The 19,423-nt window shown below is 54.1% G+C and overlaps 3 protein-coding genes across 5 annotated transcripts; 2 read left to right on the top strand and 1 right to left on the bottom strand.

Annotated features, from left to right (window-relative positions):
• The first annotated feature begins 967 nt into the window (after window positions 1-967).
• On the top strand, window positions 968-10,756 carry ARL10 (ARF like GTPase 10). 2 transcript variants are annotated; one of them, XM_023582950.3, is made up of 4 exons: window positions 968-1,208; window positions 1,753-1,954; window positions 5,286-5,461; window positions 5,780-10,756. In XM_023582950.3, exons 1-4 carry the CDS (start codon window positions 1,026-1,028, stop codon window positions 5,810-5,812), a joined length of 594 nt encoding a protein of 197 aa, XP_023438718.2. In that variant the 5' UTR covers window positions 968-1,025; the 3' UTR covers window positions 5,813-10,756. The 2 variants fall into 2 exon arrangements, with proteins under 2 accessions (XP_023438718.2, XP_004449062.2); XM_004449005.4 differs by having other exon boundaries at window positions 984-1,208; window positions 7,165-10,756.
• Window positions 10,757-12,439: 1,683 nt separating this feature from the next.
• On the bottom strand, window positions 12,440-17,085 carry NOP16 (NOP16 nucleolar protein). Of its 2 annotated transcripts, none has more exons than XM_004449007.4 (5): window positions 16,846-17,085; window positions 16,606-16,714; window positions 15,588-15,654; window positions 13,514-13,620; window positions 12,440-12,888 (listed from the first exon to the last, which is right to left on the bottom strand). In XM_004449007.4, the coding sequence occupies exons 1-5, from the start codon at window positions 16,950-16,952 to the stop codon at window positions 12,745-12,747; spliced, it is 534 nt and encodes a 177-aa protein (XP_004449064.1). In that variant the 5' UTR covers window positions 16,953-17,085; the 3' UTR covers window positions 12,440-12,744. The 2 variants fall into 2 exon arrangements, with proteins under 2 accessions (XP_004449064.1, XP_071067193.1); XM_071211092.1 differs by having other exon boundaries at window positions 15,588-15,670; window positions 16,846-17,081.
• Window positions 17,086-17,176: 91 nt separating this feature from the next.
• On the top strand, window positions 17,177-18,097 carry HIGD2A (HIG1 hypoxia inducible domain family member 2A). Its single transcript, XM_004449006.5, has 2 exons — window positions 17,177-17,406; window positions 17,742-18,097. The coding sequence occupies exons 1-2, from the start codon at window positions 17,253-17,255 to the stop codon at window positions 17,906-17,908; spliced, it is 321 nt and encodes a 106-aa protein (XP_004449063.1). The 5' UTR covers window positions 17,177-17,252; the 3' UTR covers window positions 17,909-18,097.
• Window positions 18,098-19,423: the final 1,326 nt, after the last annotated feature.

Genomic DNA, 19,423 nt, shown 5'->3' on the forward strand with positions numbered 1-19,423 from the left:
GAACACAGATAACCAAAGGGAAAGGGGAGCAAAGTCTGAAGGAAAAGAAGCTGGGACAGAGGACCCCTGGGTTGAAAGGAGGCCTCTTTCCCAAAAGGAGAGAAACGATCGCCGTTGGGGCTGCGGTAGGCCCCCTGGGCGCTGAGGACCTTGGACGGTGCCTTCGCCCTGCCCTTCTCCGTGGAACTCGGCTGCGGTCCCCGAGGCCGCGTCTCGCGCTCCTCCACCTTGGGCCACACCTGGACGCCTCCGCAGTCACTGCGCGCCACCGAGGACCAGGCGGTCAAGTCTAAGCGATCTGCCTCCTGTCCCGCCTGCTTCGTCAGCGAGCGCAGGAAGGGCCCCTGGAAAGAGAGCATTGCCCTTGGGGTTCGGGAAGCAGCCAAAGGAAGGGTGGACGGAGCTCGTCAGGGCCAAGGGTTCTGGTCCCGGTTCTGCGCCTCCGTAACTTGCCGCCCCACAGCCGCGTGATCCCGGGCAGGACCGGGCCTCCGTTTCCCCCGCAAGGTCTTGAGCGATGCCCTGGAGACAGCTCGCCTGGCTTTGAATGCAGGCTGCGCCCCGGCCCTGCCCCGCGGCCTCGGGTAGGATGTGCCCTCCTGGGCCTCAGCCGCCCCTCCTGCGAGGTAGTGGGGGGTTAACCAAGAGCCAGCCCCCGCGCACAGCGAGCGCTCGGCGGGCGCGAGCCCACCTCTTTCCTCCTCGCGCCTTCCGCGGGCACACCCGGGCCTGGCGCACCGCCCCCCGCCCCCACCTCCCCCCACCTCGCACGCGGGCGGCGCTGCATTGTGGGGCTTGTAGTGCGGGGCCGGGGCTGGCTGGGTGGGCGCGGCCGCGGCAGGCGCAGGGGTGCCGTTTTCGGCGGAAGGGCTCGGCCTGCGCGCCCCGCGCCCCGCGCCCCGCGCCCCGCGCCCCGCGCCCCGCGCCCCGCGCCCCGCGCCCCGCGCCCCGCGCCCCGCGCCCCGCGCCCCGCGCCCCGCGCCCCGCGCCCCGCGCCCCGCGCCCCGCGCCCCGCGCCCCGCCGGATGGCGCCGCGGCCGCTCGGGCCCCTGGTGCTGGCGCTGGGCGGCGCCGCGGCCGTGCTCGGCTCGGTGCTCTTCATCCTCTGGAAGGCCTACTGCGGCCGCGGGCGGGAGCGGCGCTGGGAGCGGGCCGAGGCCTGGTGGGACGCGGAGCCGCCCCGCCTCCCCGAGTGGGACGAGTGGGAGGTGAGTGTCGCGGAGGGCCGGGGGGCGCCTGGGGCTGGCTAGGAACCGGGGCCCGAGGGAGCGGGCGTCGGGGCGTGTGGCGACGCCGGGCGACGTCGCGGGGCTTCCCGCCTGCGCGTGGCCTCCGAGGGCGCGGCGCGGGAGTGGGCTCGGGGGCCCCGGGGCCCGCGGCGTGTCCCGCCCGCGCGTGGCGGCGTGGACCTCGGGGGACGCCCGAGGAGCCCCCCGCCCTTTCCTCGTGCCGGCGGCCGAGTCGTGAGTTTGCACCAGTTGCCTGACCCGGCGGCCCTGGGACGTGGGGATGAGAAATCTGAGGAAGCCGAGGCTCCCGGAAGAGACGGAGATGCCGGAGGCCACCCAAGGGGCAGCAGGAGTGGGGTTTGGAACTCGAGGCTCGTAGGCAGTGCTGGTCCCACTCCTCCACCCTGCCTGCCGCCTGGGCGGGTGGAGGGCGGGCAGGGGCCCTTGGTGCCTTCCGTCTCCCTTGGGGGGGGGGGGATGGTCAGGGGAGTTTGCTGGTGGCAGTCTGACCTCTACCCCGCAGCCCGAGGACGAGGAGGACGAGGAGCCGGCGCTGGAGGAGCTGGAGCAGCGCGAGGTGCTGGTGCTGGGGCTGGATGGCTCCGGGAAAAGCACGTTCCTGCGCGTGCTGTCGGGCAAGCCGCCTCTGGAAGGCCACGTCCCCACCTGGGGCTTCAACTCCGTGCGGCTGCCCACCAAAGACTTCGAGGTGGACCTGCTAGAGAGTGAGCAGACGCCCCAGTCCCCACCCCCTGCCACCCATCCGTCCCCCATCACCTCTGCCGCGCCCAGGCTGGGACTCTTTCCCCCAGGGACACCGTTCCCACCCCTCCCTGGACACAGACAGAGTCTAAGCTCTGTATCCTTTAGGACTTTAGGACCCTTCGTGATCTCCCACCTGGTGGCCTGTCTTGGACCCCTGCTGACGCTGGCCCACCCCTTAGACACTTGAGATACTAATAGCTAAGGTTTATCCTGTGCCAAGTGCTTGGCAGGCATTCCTTAAAATCCTCACAACCCCATGAAACTAGAAGGGGTTTTTACCCTTCATTCTATAGGTGAGGAACTGGGACCCAGCACATTGAATAATTGATCCAAGGTCACAGCTGCTAAGCCCTGCAGCCAGTCTTCACAGGCAGGCTTTCTGGGGAGTGGGTGTAGCTCAGTGGTTGAGTGTCTCCTTCACACATACAAGTTCCAAGTTCAATCCCAGGTAACTCCTTGAAGAAAATAAAAAGCACACACAGGCTTTCTGGCCCTGAGCTCTTGCTCTTATGCGCCACGCTACGTTGCTTGTTTCTGAAGGTGCTTGCTGTTCTTTATCTCCTGTCCTTTGCGTGCACTGTTCCCTCAGCCTGGAAAGCCCTTCCTTTGGTAAACTGCTGCTCATCCTTCACTGCAAAGCTTTTCCTGACTCCCAGGCTCGGTTAGGGGCTCCTCCGGGCTTCCCTTCTACTTAGTGCTTGCTGCTTACCACCCTGTGCCCTTGCCTAGGCCTTGGGCACTTCAGGCACGGACGGGTGTGATCCATCTCCGACCCCCAGGGCCCAGTTCCAGGCAGGCTCTGGGAGAGCTTGTTGAGTGAGTAATGGGAAAGTGTCTGAGCAGCACCTGCCCTCAGCCTCAAGAGTTCTTGGGCTCCTGGAGGAGGCAAGCAAAAGGGACTGGGAAGGCAACAGCACGTAGCCACCTTTGCCCAGCAGCAGGCCTGGTGGGAAGGGACAGGTGGGCTTCCTACCTTCTCCAGGCCTCAGACCCTGAAGCCCGGGTGCAGTTAGTTACGTGCCAGGTAGGGGGGTCAGGCTCTCAGGGCCTGGTGGCCTGAGCAGGCCTGTGCCTCTGGTGTGGGGCACTCCTGCTGGCCTGGCCACAGCCTGGATCTTTCCTCCCTGAGTGTAGCAAACCTTGCTCTTCACTTGGGATTCTGGTCCTTTCACCAGAAGCTTCCCCTAGCACTCCTGGGCAAGGGCGGGTTCTGCATTGGAAAGCCCTCTCAGCCTGGGAGAGATTAGCCACCCCCACCTCCCAGCCCTGGGAGGAGGGGATTCTTGTTTTACTGTTACCTGAGAGCCTGACAGGTAATAAGCCATACTCAGTAGGGTCACAGCCCGGATTCCAACCCACATCTCCCCATCAAGTCCTGGGGCTCTTCCCTACACATGCAAGTCATTTCACAGTTGCCCACCCCACCATGCCCAGTAGAGAATGGGCCCTTTTTGGATAATTGGGGGGGGTTGTTTTTGTGTTTTTTTGAAGATTTATTTTTTATTTTTTTCTCTCCCCCATTGTCTGCTCTCTGTGTCCATTTGCTGTGTTTTTCTGTGTCTGCTTGTATTCTTGGCAGCAGCACCGGGAATCTGTGTCTCTTTTTGTTGCATCATCTTGCTGTGGCAGCTCTCCGTGTGTGCGGTGCCACTCCTGGGCAGGCTGTACTTTGCCCGTATGGGACAGCTCTCCTTGCAGGGCGTTCTCTTTGTGCGTGGGGTTCCCCTACGTGGGGGGCACTCCTGCGTGACACGGCACTCCTTGCGCGCATCAGCACCGCACATGGGCCAGCTCACCACACCGGTCAGGAGGCCCTGGGTTTGAACCCTGGGCCCTCCATATGGTAGGCAGACGCTTTGATCAGTTGAGCCAAACCCACTTCCCTGTTTTTGATAATTGAATGAATGAATCCAATGCTCCTTGACTGCTCTCCCCCCCCACCTCCCGTAGCCGGTTGATTAGCTGGTTGTGTCAGCTTTATCCTCCAACAGGGTCTGAGTGTCCATGTCTCCCCCCCCTCCACCACTGCCTCCCTGGCAGTGCAACACCCTCCTCACTGGCCTTCCAGCTTCCACCTCCGTCCCCCACTTCAGCCAGGAGGATCTGTCAGAAACCCACGTCAGATCACGTCTCTTGCTGTAGCCTGTGTGGCCGTGGGCGATCTGGCCCTGGCCTGCCTCGCCAGCTCTAACTCCTCCTCTCCCTCTGGCGGTGCCTCAGCCACCCTGACCTTTCTCTTTCACCATGAGCTCTCTCTTCCGTCCGCCCTGCCTTTCCCCTGGCTCTTGCCATGGCCAGCTCCTCATCCTCCTAGACTCGGCTCATTTGTCACCTTCTCAGGGAGACCTTCCCAGACTACCCAATCCAAAGAGTACCCTCTTATAAGGCACCTTCACTTTCTCGGCCTTATTTGCTTCCTTTCTGTGTTGTTGTCATGTCTGACATGTCCATCCAACATGATTAGAGAGGGAGCCCCTCTGAGAGCAGGATCCCCACCCACCTTGTTCAGCCCTGTACCTGCAGCACCCAGATGAGTGCTTGGCACCTAATAAGCACACAGTAAACTCTTGTTGGGTGCCTGCTGTGTGCCAGGCATGGAGCTGGGGCTTTTGGGGGTCCAAAGGTAAATGGCTCCAACTAAAGAGCTTAGAGTCCACAGGTGTCTGAAGCATAACGAGAAACACTGGTGACCACTGGGGACTGCAGGGGGGCAGAGCGGGACAGGAAGGCAACCCAGGCAGGGGCGCCCTGTAGGCCCGCATCTGGTGGCTGGATGTAGTTGGCATTTCTGGGGAAAGCGAATCGGGTGACCAGACTGAAGGAGAGGACTGGAGGGCTGTGTGCTGGCAAGGGAGAAGTTCTGGCTTTCTTTAGGCTTTGGGACTTGGCGCCCAGCTTCTGTCCCAGCCATCACTGACCAGAGGAAGCTGGGAGGTGCAGGAGGGAAGGCAGCCCAGGGCCTGGGGAGTGCCATTTATTAAGCCCCTAACCACATGCCAGACCTATGAAACATGTTTTGTGTTTGGTACCTTTGGGTTTGTTGTACCATTAGGTAAGTTTAGTGAGGAGGAGACCGATGCTTGAAGGCAGCGACTTGGCCAGGGAGACCCAGCTGACAGGGCTAAAGCCAAACCTAGCTCTCACTGGCTGAGAAACCTGTGGTCTTCTCCTTGTCCCTGGCTGGTGGCACTTTGGGAGGCTGAAATGTGTTGGGGGGGTCGGGGGGAGTTTGGGGCTGTGCGTGGAGAGCCAGGGCCCAGAGGAAGCTCTGAGCTGGCCCTTCCTCTGCAGTCGGCGGCAGCCAAAACCTGCGCTTCTACTGGAAGGAGTTTGTGAACGAGGTGGATGTGCTGGTGTTCGTAGTGGACTCGGCCGACCGCCTGCGGCTGCCCTGGGCCCGACAGGAGCTGCACAAGCTGCTGGATAAGGACCCCGACCTGCCTGTCGTCGTGGTGGCCAACAAGCAGGTGAGGGCCGCAGAGCAGCTGGCTCTGACCACCTGGGCCTCTGCCCCCAGGTGCCCGGGCAGGGCAGGAAGCACCAGAGGGATTCGGCACTCGTCCTGTGGCCTGGCGAGCTTGGCTGAGATGCTGTCCCCCGCTTTTGCCTATGTTCTTTCCTAATCCCAGACCTCTGCTTCTTTCCTCTTCGCTTCCCTATCATATGTCACTCTGGAGAGATGAGAAAAATCATTATTGCCAGGTGGAGTGTTGAATGACATTTGACATTTCATATTATGCTTTTCTGGTTCCTCCAAGGTATGGGATCTCACTTCTATTTTACAGATGGGGAATTTCAAGCTCGGAGAGGTTTTTTAATCTCCCCAAGGTTGCAGAGCCTGAAAGTTGGCATGTCTCCTTCCCAAAACTGTGCTTTTCCACTCTGTAATGCCCTTGAAACTTCCAGCTCTAGACCAGAGAGCCAAAGCTGGGAAGTCACAAGATTAAATAAGCATAATAACAAACACTGATTGCCTGTTGACAACGTGCTGAGCACGACAGCCGTGCTCTTACAAGAACCCCATCGGACACCCCACGTTAATCCCCAGTGCACAGATACTGAGGTCTAGAGATGTTGCCAAAAGTCACAGTGAGTATGTGGCAAAGCCAGGACTTGACCACAGATCTTCTTCGAAGTTCAAGCTCCTAACCATTCCATTGTAGCCCTCCTGGTGCCAGCAGCCCTCAGCAGCACACACCTTAGGTGCCCATCTCAACACCAGGTGAAATTCCCCAGTACGGAGCCACGTCATCGCTCCTGTGGCCTGTGCCCGTGTCTCTTGAGAGCCATGGGATGTGTTTCCAGCCTGGCTTGGAGAGCCGCTGTACATCTTTGACCTCAGATTTCCTCTATTAGGAAATACTTGGCAGGCATTTATAGTGAGTGAAAGCATGTCCTCGTCTGCCTAGGACAGTCCCCATTTACACCTATTCTGGCATAACAATGTTATACTTTTGAGTTTCAGAAGGACGCCAGTTTGGCCAATGAATTATCCTATTTGTAAATTGTCACCTCTTGATAGGAGACGCTATCTAAGGTCCCACCTTTCTATGAATTGCTCTAAGAAGAATCATTTTAATGCTGGCCCAGGGTTGAAATGTCAAATGTACCATTGCCAGCCCTGCTACTTAGTGGCCCGTTTTCCCTCCAGCCAATTTCTAGGGCTCTGGAGAGGCAAGGCCCTTGACTAGAAGTGATTCCACCGTGAGGCCTCTCCACTGGTGGGTTTAGAAACAGAGCTTGGATTCCTGGAAGAATCAAGCCTTGTCATCAGACCGACCTGAGTTTGAAACCCGGCCCTGTCACTTACCTGTGTTTCCTTGGCTGAATGACTTCATCTCCTGAGCCAGTCTCCTCTGAAGTCAAGAGTGGGCTCTCAGAATGAAATAAGACTAAGCACATCAGTGCCTGTCCGGTGCCTGATATAAGAGAAATGCTCTGGTTTTTTTCCCAGAGTGGCCGATGCCAGGAGGAACAGGGGTTCGTACAAAGGAAAGTCAGATGTGGGAGAGTATTGAGTTTCAACCAAGGGGTCCAGAAGCCACTCTTGGGGACTTGGGCCCCAATGTTCTCTGGGGTGGCAAAGGACAACTTTTCATGAATGACAAGAGTAGAAGTGTGCTGGCCAGCAGTGTTGGCTGTGTTCCGACCAGCTTCTCTCTCACCTCAGGACCTGAGCGAGGCCATGAGCGTGGTGGAGCTGCAGCGGGAGCTGGGCCTGCAGGCTGTGGACAGCCAGCGGGAAGTCTTCCTCTTGGCAGCCAGCATTGCTCCCGCAGGGCCTGGCTTCGGTGAACCCGGCACCGTGCACATCTGGAGGCTGCTCTTGGAGCTTCTCTCCTAGGCTAGAGCCCACCTGCCCACCACCCAGCCCTGCGAACCACTCCTGCTTCTTCATCACCAGCCCAGGCCAGGGGCAGGAGACATGTGGCAGCACTTCCCATCACCCTCCTTGCCCTCTTAAGAGGAGGACCTGGGCAGGACCAAGAACTGCACAGAAGCCTTCCTGGTGAAGTCACCGAGGCTGAGGCTGGGAGGGGGTTAAGGCAGAGGGGGAGGATTGCATCAGGCCCATTCCTGGCTGGACTGGGAAACCCACTTTCCCCAGTGAAGACACCCCCTTCTCTTACCTGCACAATAAGATGCAGGCTTGGTTCTCCCCTGACTGCAGGTCCCAGTAATTGAAAACCAGTGTAGGTGTCAGAGAGCTCCAGGAGCCGCACAGTCTCCCCATCTAGACTGCTGCCTCCTGGTGACCTTGTGCCCTTCTCACATGGGCAGGTTCTGGGCGTTCCCAGTGAGCCCGTGCCTCCTAGTGGTGCATTGTGCTCCAGCTCCAGCTCTGCCTAACTCGCTTGTGGCCTTGTACAGTCTCTCTGCCTCTACATCCTGGGCTGTCACGTATACAGGGAGATTTTCATGGTCTTCTCTTTTGGAGATGCATTTCCCAGCCCTGGAGTTAAGAAGTGCCAGAATGAATCTGAAGATCCCAGCAAGGAGCTTTCTAAAGACCTCCCTGCTTTTCCATGTGCCAAGGTCTGGCCTGCCAGCTTCTCCTGACAGCAGAGTGAGTGGTATTCCCCCACCAGTGAGAAAAACCAAAGACTGGTTTTTTCCTAATCTCAAGACAAAAGCTGCTTGGACTCACTGTGCCCATACCCCTGTCTACATAAGCCTGGGGAAGGAAGACGTCCATATCCCTGGGAAGAAGACTGTCCATAGGAGCTGGGTGTCAGCCTCAGAACTGCATTTCATTTATTTATTTATAAAAGGAACAGGCCAGTGGTCGAGGCTCTGTTTCTAGGTGCTATCAAACCCCAGGTGATGGTCGTAGAGATTTTGGAACTTAGAGGATAATAGCTGGAATCATGAAGGACAATGCATAACCTACACATGTCAAAGGAGACAAAGCTGTAGACTGCCTCACTGCCCCCTTTAACTCACAGTTGAGATCATAATCCTTCTCATTGACCCCCAATGAACTTAAACGTCACCATTTGGCCTGGTATGTTGAAGGGTGCAATCCCTTTCTGTGCAGAAAACATTGACTCGGAGAGAAATCTTCCACCATGTGAATCCTGGTATAAAGAAGCCTTTGGATGGGGAATGAGCAGACCAGCCCACGGGGTGACCTTATGTACATCAACAGCTTTTCTGGACGTTTCTTCCCTAGCAAAAGTGAAGTTAGATTTCTGGGGTTCTCTCCAGTGCACATTCCATGATTCTTCTGTACCTCGGTGACCAGCCAGCGTGAGGACCGTTCCTGTACTGACACTTCTTTTGTGCAGAGGGAAGGGGAGCCTTTATCAGGGGCCACTGAATAACCAGCCACAGGTGGGAATTTTTCTTAGAAAAACATCCAATTCAGTTTGCTTTTTAGTTGAGAATAGAGATTATGTGCCTTTGTTACATTTGACAATACCCTTTAGTTCCATACTCTCTGGCCAGAGCAAGAGGTGGCACAAAGAGGGAGATAGGTAGGCGGCTCCTGCAGTAAGAATCAAGCATGCGAACTGGAAGAGTGGCCTGCCAAGCTCTTGGGCTGTGGGTATATCAAAATTGAATCATTGTTCTTTGTTCTGATTAACTTTCTGCATTAGGAAATGATTTATCTGCTTTTATTTAAGAATTTTAAGAAATGACTTGGGTTTATAGTAGCCTTTGAAACTTTGCTGGCAACTTGTCTTGTTGTCCTTGGAAAGGTGAGACACTATGCCCTTGTTCTCAGTTACCTTTGGAACCAGCATTATTGAGAGGGGCCCTTTTTTCCTAATTAAGACCTGCCTTTGTTCTGAGGGGTATCATTCTGTAGTGTAATTTTTAAAAGTCCTCATTGGGGGAGGGGAACTTGAGGAATAAAGCGTTTAACTACGTCTGCTTGCGCTACTTCTACCAGCGACCCCTCAGAATGGACAGGTCCCAGGAGCACACCAGAAGACACGAACCACTCAGCCGCGCTTGCAGGTCCCGAGGGCCACTCCTGATACTTGTACTGAACGTAGGAACTCCATTGGCCTGTGGGTTTACCTCACCACATTCGTGGCTGACGGCTGTTCTCTGGTGAGGCAGTGCCAACAGTGCTTGTCTGCTCTGGTTTCTACCAGAAGAGGGCAGGAGAGAGTACACTGCCAGCCTGGGAGAAGGGGGGGTGGTGCTCTCTTAAGAACCTCAACTGTCTCACCTCCTGAATTTTATTGATTCAGGAGCCCAGACCACCTGCTGCTGGGAATCAGTCCAGTTACCTGGAGCTGTTCATCTCAAAGCGAGGTCCCTAGTCCAGCCTGGGTGACTGTTCCCCTACTGCCCAACCTCACAGCTCCCAGCCTGAGCTGGGGAACAGGGGTTATCGTCTGGACAGCTCTCGTGCTCTAAAGAGGGCTGGAGCAAGGCTTTAAACCTAAGAGCACAGGGGAACATGGACTAGACAGAGGGTACACTCTTCGCACAGAAGGGAAGCTGCCACCATCTGCTAACCTGTTGAACTGAAATCATTTGTCCCAGCACTGGGGGTAGAGACGAGGGCTTTTGTTCTTAGGTTATTTAAACAAAACCATGGCTTCAGATTTTCATTCTTTGGCTCGTTGCCATCCCCGTGAGGAGGCCAACTTGACACAGAGCTCAGACATGTGGACAGTCTGGGTAAGAAGCCTTTTCCTGGGCCAGAGGGCTCCTGAGGCTGCTGGGAGCACCACCTCAGACTGGTTGTCCATCCCAGGAAGCCACCTCTGGTAACTCGTGCTGCTCAGACCTGCAGTTTTGAAGCTTGTGCTGAGAGAGTGGTGTTCAGCGGTAAGGAATGGAGGAGCTGGTGAAATGAGTCCACGCACCACCTTGTGGCCTTTTGCAGAGGTGCTGATGGGAACCTGACAGCTCACCGTCTGCCTCAACAAAACACCAGTCTGCAGGAAATGCCTCCACTTGCCTTTGGAGAACTTTGTTCTTATGTCTACTTTAGGTGGGAACTGTCAGCACTTCAACCACTGAAACGAGCCTGCAGTGTCAATCCAGCTGCCCCTCCTGTAGGCTTGAAGGCTGAGCACACTGCCCTCTCACGACTGCTCTCTGCTCTCTTCTCAGAGGCTGGGATTCTTTTGAATACTAGTAGCGCTGAAAAGGGGAACCTACACTTTTCCTCTGAAGGGAGGGCCCATTAAGGCACAAGAGGAAGGTCCTCTAGGTCCAATCCTTATGCCAAGGACCAAATGCATAAAGTGGGATATCTGCAGATGTCTGAGGTACAAAATAAATATGAAAAACTCTGATGTGGTTTCATTTGAATTATTTTAAGTGTGTGCTTGGGTGTTTACAGTCCCAGTGCAGGGCAGCTAGGGAACGTGGTCTCAGAACATTTCCTTGTGACGCAATATGACTTGACATGTGCCAACAGCACATCTTCACCCCCTGGTCCTTCAGCCCACGTTGGGGGTAGGTGGTAGGGAACAGCAGCCTTGCCTGAGTCAATACCTTTCAGGTGTCCAAATCCTTACCTAGCCCTTGGGAGGAGTTCTAGCTGATGGAGCCAGAGGTAGGGTGTGGAAATAGGGGCAAGGAAGTCTTATCTCACTCCCTTTGTGCTAGAGGTTAGAATCATGCAATCGTTCATTCTGCACGTATTCCCCAGTATGGTTCAGGCCACGCTGTGGATTCCCAGACAAGATTCCTGTGTTCAGCTTCAGTCTGGTGGGACTTATCAAGCAATTATGACAGTGCTAGGAGTTCCTACCGGAAATCCAGGGGTAGTGAAGTACAGGCCACCTGCACAGCCAGGGGTTAGGGGACAGTGTCAGGGAAGACTTCCTAAAGTTGACACCTGAACTGGGAAAATAAGGTATGGGGACAGCCCAGTAAAAGGCCTCAGAGTGAGGAAACACTGTCAAACCCTGTGTAGGACACTGTGAGGCCAAGTAACACAAGCCCTTGGGTACTATGCTGCAGACTAGCTCCTCAAGGCTGTGCTCCCAGTGGCCGCCAGGCCAAATCACTGCCGGAGTCCAAGCGGGCTGGTCCACTAAGCAGGACCTCCCAGCCTGCCCAGTTCCCAGCTTGCCTCAGTAGTGTGGGGATGGATGGGGCTGCCTTCGGGGGTCAGAAGGTCAGCCAGCAGAAAGCCCAGGTTTAGCTGTTGGACAGACAGGGCTTCAAACCCCACTTCGACACCGTTCAAACTTCAGTTTCCTTACCTGTAAGATGCGGCTAAAGCCACACACCTTACAGGGTTTTACATGAAACAACCTGTAGAAAGACCAAAACCTTTTGAAGAACAATGCAGAGTCAGGTACTGCTAGGGAAAACCTTAGGAATGAGATGGTTTCCGGAATATTAATGGGGAAAAGAATCAAGACTCAAAGCGCCGAGTGCCCACCCCACCCCCTGCCTGTGACCCTGCAGCCTAATAGCCATCACCTCCTCACATGCCACCAAATCAGGAAGGCCTGGCCCCAGGGCATGGCCAAGCAGTGAAGGCCAGAGCTTGGTGCCCAGTGGAGTGGTCAGTGATCCAGCAGACAGCCTCAGGGCCTGGGCCTCGCAATCCTTGTCAGGACAAGGTCAACACAATCCAGAGCAGCAATGGCAGGTAACTTGGAGGTAGCAGCCCCTCACCCTCTGTGTAGCCGTCGAGCCCCAGCTGGTCTTGGCCAGTGGCTAGGGCCATGGGGAATGAGCGGATGGGACCGCAGCTGAGGAGTAGGGGAAGCACTGGTGGCCAGGCAGGGCAGGGGTTCTTGGCAGGCTTCTGGAGAAGGGTTAGTGGAACTGCTACATAGGAAGCCGAGGCAGACAGCAAAAGAGCCATGAAAGGGGAAGGAGAGGGAGGCTGGGCCTCCAGAGGACACATGGGCATGGCCGGGGTAAGAGGTCAGATGGCTTCCTGGCCTTGATTGAATTGCTTTCTGCTGGGATAACCTCTGGGCTTACCTGGGAGGGTCAAATACAAAACCATCAGAGAAGTAAAATAGCCTTGTTTTATGTACAGACTGTATCCAAACAAATCAACCCTTTTTCCACAAAGAGCAGTTTTCCGTCTTTTCCCTGAGCCCCCAGAACAATTTAGATCAGAGCCTCTGGGAAATTTTTTCCTCAGCATCAGTCAGTCTCCCCCTGCCCAGAGGGAGAAGTGTGTGTATGTGTAAACTTCTGATTACACAGGGTTTGCCAGCCTCATCTGTAGCCACACACCCCTCCTTGCCCTAAGTCCTGACATCAGCTTTTCTGGAGGAGGAAGCCTCAGCCTGGGACTGGCGTAAACGAATCACTCCACCTCCATCTTGCTCTTCTGCAAAGAATCCGTGAAGGCTTGCCATTCCGCCGGGTAAAAACGTTTATAGACATTGATCTTATTCCGAATCTGTTTCGGGGTATCTTGATAGTAATTCTTCTCATCCCGGGCCATGGCCTAAAAAAGAGAGAAGGGTCACTTGAGGAGGGGAGGACAAAGGCTCAAATTTCATAGCTCTGCCTGAGGTGGACAAGCCACTTCCTGTTTTGAGGTTCAGATTTCTCACAGGCTATGGTACAGGTGGTACTGAGGGACAGCAGAAACAAAGGCAAATGCCCTCAGGGACCTGGCAGGTCTGAGAATCTACTGGGCTAGGCAGGAGCAGGGGTCAGTCAAGGAGCTCATGTCCCATCCATGGTCAACTAATCCTGCCTGGGCATGGGGGCTCAGTGTAGCCAGATCTTTCCAATTTTTTTAAGAGAAGCTGAGAATATGGGCTTTTGTTTGGCATCTTCCCCAATTAGAATGGCAATTCAAGTTCTTTAAAAATAGCATGCAAGCAAAACAACTTATCTTTGAGTGGGGTATGACCCCCAGGCCATCCAGTCTATCCCTGCTATAAGCATTCTATTAATATTAAATCCCTGTCAATAGGATCCATTTCCTAAAGTCTTTCTTTCCTACCTTTTTTTCCACTCAGTCTGAGAGAGCAGGTGCTAGGCAAGCAGATCGGGCCACGCATGGTCCAAGGGGCCTTCCCAGCTGGCCCTGGTGGTGTTCCTGCCAGGCGTGAGCCACTTACCTTATAGTCTTCCCCATGGTTCTCCACCATATAGCGGACGTAGTCAATGAGGTCCCGTGACAGGGTATTTCCTTTCTTTTCTGGAAGGCTGGCTTCTGCCTCCAGGTCTGGGGTGAGAGAAGCCAAAAGACAAGGAATAACTTTGCTTCCTACACTACTTGAGCTGCCCAATCACCCCTTCACCCAATCCCAAGTCACAATTTGCTACTCCAGCCATTTGAAGGGCTTTGCCTCCCTACCCCCAAATTCACTGCTGGGACCTCCCTTTCAGCCCCTCAGATGTTAAGTTCTACCTCCAATGACACAATCATCTATCTGTGTGGAAACTACCCAAAAGGCACGCAACCTCTCTCTGGGCCTCTTCCAGCTTTAAAACGTTCTGACTGAGAACCTCTTCTCTTGAAGTGTGATGGCAATACATGGAGTGGAAGCGGTCTGAATAAATGAGAATGAGAACTGCAGAGACCATGGCCTGAAAGCGGGCTCAACCACTTCACCGCTCCATGCGGGGAGCAAAACCCAGGCTCGAGAGCCAGATAAATGGCTTCACTTTAAAAATAGTTATGTGACTTGGGCAAATATTCTCTCATTTTTCATCTATGAAGGGAGAATTAAGAGTTACCTCATGGAACTACGATTAAAAGAGGCAGTCAAATCTTATCCACAGGTTGCATGCTAAAATTGCTTACGGCCAGGGAGCAGTTGTGGCTCAAGCAACTGGGCTCCAATCTACCATATGGGAGGTCCAGGGTTCAATTTTAGGGGCCTCCTGGTAGAGGCAAGCTGGCCCATTTGGCGAGCTGGCCCAAGCAGAGAGCTGGCACAGCAAGACGACACAACAAAAAAGACAGAAGAGAGACAATAAGCAGCAGCAGACCAGGGAGCTGAGGTGGCACAAGAGACTGAGCATCTCTCCCCCACTCTGGACGGTCCTGGGATTGGTTCCCAGTACCACCTGAAGAGAAGACAAGCAGACACAGAAGAACACACAGAGAGCAGATGGAGAGCACAAAACTGGGGTGGGGACGGAATAAAAAAAAAAATCTTAAAAAAAAAAAAATCGGACATAATGGACAAAGGGTATGGGGAAAGGCAGGAAGAGATGAGAGGTGGAGGCGTCTTCGGGACATGGAGCTGCCCTGGATGGTGCTTCAGAGGTAATCACCGGACATTGTAAATCCTCACAGGGCCTACATGATGGAATAGAGGAGAGTATGGGCCATGATGTGAACCAATGTATATGAGGTGCAGAGGTGCCCAAAGATGTACTTACCAAATCCAATGGATGTGTCATGATGATGGGAACGAGTGTTGTTGGGGGGGGGGGGGAGAGGGGGGGTGGGGGGGTGGGGTTGAATGGGACCTCACATATATATTTTTAATGTAATATTATTACAAAGTCAATAAAAAAAAAAAAAAAAAAAAATCGCTTTTGGCCAGGGTTATTTTTGTCTATAATAAAATAAACATGGGTTTTTTATGTGTAATCCTTATGAGATTCACTAAGGACAGGCACAAAGGGGATTCTCTATCAAATGTCTGGCCATTCAAACTATTCTGCCTTTGGGAGAACTGTTAACACCCTTCCCCCACCCATTCCATCCCCCACACAGAGATGGTAAGAACAGCAGAGAATCCCAAAGTGTCCCTGCTTCCCTGCTGAGTTTCCTCCCTTGTGTCTTAATATTCAGCCTCTACATTATTAATACACATGAAATTATGTGTGTAGTTGGGAAGATTAAATGAGATGATGAAATCTCTAAAATCAGTTATCAGTTCAACCTTAAATTCAGGAGAAGCCAAGCACGTGCCTGAGATTTAGTGGTCTTTTCTATCCTCTCAAGCACTTTGGCTACAACCTCCTTCCTGGACATGAGTTAATGCACTTGAGTTTAAGTCAGTAGACTGAAAATGTCCCAGCCGGGGACAATGTCTTAACTCTATGAGCCCTGGACCAGCTTCCTTCTCCCCTTTGAACCTCAGTTTCTCCATCTGTAACATGGGAGCATCTGAGGGCTCCTTCCAGCTCTCACAGTGCAGGACAGTGACCCAGAGGCAGATGGCCCATACCCACCATTCAGCACATATGGCTTCCGCACAAGCTCCTTCAGCCTCTCCACATCCACCTCCATGGCATTCCCCTGCAGAGAAGAGAGTCTGTGAGGACACCAGGAGACAAAGAAAGGACCCTCAGTGAGGAAGGCAGTTCTAGAGCTTCCTGCCCATCCTAACACAACTGAACTACCTCTAAGAATCCCTGCCCAAGGTTAGGCAGAACTGAGACTCTGACAGTTAGAATCCATGGTTCCCAAAAGAAACACAAAAGCAAGCAATTCATCTTCCTGTGCCTAGTGTTAACACTCTTTGCCTCCCTCCCTTGGTTGTGTAATAATCAATGGAAACAATACACAGTACTTTGTAATTTACAGTCAAGGAGAGATGTTAGATTATGGGTAAGACCTACCTGACAGTGCTTGCCTATAGCTTAGCATTTGCTCTAGAAACAGTAGTGCCATTTCCTCTCACATGAAAGAATAAAAAGAAACCTGCCTAAGGGTAGTGGGACAAGTTCATGCCTAAGCAACACTAGGGATTTAGTGATAAACAAAACAAAGTCCTACTCCTCAAGTAGCATATGTTGAGAAGAAGTATAGACGATTAAAACAGGGAAGAGGTTGGTGAGTGAAGGGTGGCATTTTAGAAAGGGGGGTCCAGAAAGACCACGGAGGGAGAAGCTAGCCTTAAGAAAGCTTCCAGGCCAATGATGATTGGATGACTGCGGGAGAGGAGGAGGAAGAACAAAAGTCCCAAACTGGCAGAATTCTTATTAGGAAAATTGAGGATGGAAAAAGATGAATTCTGGAAAATACCACTGATATGTTATGCGACCAAAACAACGACCCAGGTACAAATGTGTGCTAGGTAGGGGGGGCAGAAGGGGAGACTGTAAAGAGGTTTTCACCCACAATCAGGACAGGCTGGGCGGGTTGACTGGGGGAGGTCGCAAACCAAGGAAAGGAGGGAGGGAGGCAATAGGTTCAAGTTCTGAAGCCCAGCTACAGGTAGGGGCCAGAGCCCTGCCAAGTCAGTACCTTTCTCTTACGGAGGGGCACAGCTTTGTTGGGGTCCATAGCCAGTCCCATCTCGGCCAAGTTCTGCCGCACCGACTTAGCGTGGTCCCAGGCATGTCGGATGTGGGAGCTGTGGGCAGGGAGGGAGAGCGTCGGTCCGTCATCCCGCACGCCGTTCCGGCCCGCGGCCCCCGGCCTCCCGAACTTATCCCGGCCTCCCGAACTTATCCCGGCCTCCCGAACTTTTCCCGGCCCCCTCACCACTCGATCCGCGGCGTTGCCTTCCGTCGAGCATTCCGGTTCAACCGCTTCCGGTTGACGTTGTAACCGAACTTCTGCCTACGGGTCTTGCCCTTAGCCTTGGGCATCGCGGTAAACTATGACAAGTAGCTCAGACTCAAAGTCAGGACACCCGCAGGACCTCGTGCAGCAGACTCCTTCCGGCCGGCCCGCGAGTGTTCCGACCGGGTCCGCGCTTGGCTTGCAGGCTTTCTGGGAAACGTAGTCCTCCCGTAGGGATACCATGTATATTACTACGACTCCCAGAATGCAACGAATGTTCGCGCCTGCGTACGATGCTCGGCAGAGACAGCTCTCCCTCCCCTTTCTGACGTTACCAGGGGCGGAGCTCAGCGTACCTAGTTTCTCCTACAGCTGTTGATCCCGGCATGGCAGCTCCTGGCCCTGTGACTCCGGAGGGACGTTTTGACCCATCGCAACCCCCGGTCATTGAAGGCTTTAGTCCCAGTGTCTACAGCTCTCCGGAAGGCTTCAAGGAAAAGTTCCTTCGCAAGACCCGCGAAAACCCAATGGTGCCCATAGGTAAGCGGGCGCTGTAGGAACTGTATTCGGGGCGGACAGTGATGTAGTAGGGAATGCAATCGGGGAGGAACCGGGGACGCTGGTAGGGACTGGTGGAAGAGTGGACCGGCTATGTGGCGAGGGGGCGGGGCCGGGAAGGGTGAACTTGATTGGGGCAGAGGCAGCGGCAGCTTTGGGGGGTTGTGATGGGGCGGACTCTGGATTGTGGAGGCCTCTTTCTCTCTACCCCAACGGCGCTGTCCAGAGAGCGTCTCCCTGGGGCTGGTTGGCGCAAAATAGAGGAGGGGCCTCCGGGTCCCGGCCTACCGCTCCCCAGCTCTTTGTGCCCTCCTCAGGATGCCTGGGCACGGCGGCCGCCCTCACTTACGGCCTCTACTGCTTCCACCGGGGCCACAGCCAGCGCTCGCAGCTCATGATGCGCACCCGGATCGCCGCCCAGGGCTTCACGATCGCAGCCATCTTGCTAGGCCTGTTTGCATCCTCCATGAAGTCTCGACACTGATCTCCCCGCCTGGCCTTGAAAACCCCGCGGAGAGCGTTCCCAGTCCCCGGAGGAGGAAGTGGCTGATTGTATGACTTGTTTTGTTTTGTTTTTTAAAGGAATCCCTGGTTCGGTTCAGGTTGGGTGTTGTATACTTTTGGGTACTTAATCTCCTCCACTCCCTACTTATTAAACTCCGGTCTCCTTGTAGTTTGGTGAATTCATTCTCAATCTCACCTCTGTGGTTTATGGTGTTTAGTTTGGAGAAGAAACACAGACTTCAGACTGGAGGGTCCCTTAGAAATCATCTCACCTAGTGATTCCCAAACTTTGTTCATAATCACTTGGGGCACCTATTTTTGAGATACTGGAACCGAGAATTGAACCAGGGACCTCGTATGTGGGAGGCCAGAGTTCAACCACTAAGCCATATCTGGCTCCCCAACTTGGGGAACTTTAAAAGTAGAGATTCCTAGGTCCATTTCCTTGGGTCCAGTGGTCTAGAGTGATGCTTATGAGTGGACAACTTGAGCAAAACTGATCTAGCCAGAGGTTTTCAAACTTTGAGCAGGAAAACCTTTTCAGAGGAGGCCAAACATACTGTGAGTGGAATGTATAATACATACCATCTCCTACCTAACTGAAGATTTAACCTGCCCCTGCTCTCCTTCCCCAGAACTCCTAGAGGCACACTGGGCTTTTGCTGCTATAACCTTGAATGCTGCCCCTCCTGAGAACATCTTGTTTTGAGAAAAGAGCACATACCCTGATTCCCCCCCTCCCCCCAAAACTTGCATGTAAACCTCTGGCATTTAGCCACCTTGGCATTTACTTGCACGTAAGCCTCTGGCATTTAGCCAGCTATATATAACCTGTAGGGTGGAAGTCATCGGTGTGGGCACCGGAGAACAAACCTTGCCAGTCTTGCTATCTGTTGTGATGTATGTAAGTTCCCTTAATAAATGCTTAAGGACTGGTCACCCTGGCATTCAGAATCTCAAGTCCCGTTTGGGGGTAGGTTTGGGGCAGCCCTGGGTGGATCTCCCCCTGTTTCTTTTGGGATGAGCCCTGCTGCTGACTCAGCAGGCTGCAACATGGAGCTACTCTGGTCCCCTACTGTTTTTCCTCCTCCCCCTACTCCAACCTCTGGAGAGCCCCTGGGGTTCCAGTCATCTGAACATCCCAGCTCTTGACACATATTTGGGAACAGAACACTTAAGGCTCAGGGAAAGCCTGCAGTACTGGAAAAAATGCATAGTCCCTTCAGGTTTCAGGGTTATCAAAGAAGAGACCTGAGCAAAATGTAAACCAGTCTAGGTTTCTAAGTGAAGGGGTTATGATTAGGACCTGGTATATTTCTTGCCCCAATCATGGTCTCTCAGGTATAAGGCAGGGATTGCAAATGTAGAGCAGTGCAGCATGGTGGCCCTCGGCTCAAGGTACTAGGAAAGGACATGGAGGGGTGGGGACCGTGGCCTTCTAAAAAGGAAGGGCCACTATCCCTCTGGCGTGTTCCCACATAGGAACAGGGACCTG

Source organism: Dasypus novemcinctus, chromosome 2 (genome assembly GCF_030445035.2).
Source record: "Dasypus novemcinctus isolate mDasNov1 chromosome 2, mDasNov1.1.hap2, whole genome shotgun sequence".
NCBI lineage: Eukaryota > Metazoa > Chordata > Mammalia > Cingulata > Dasypodidae > Dasypus > Dasypus novemcinctus.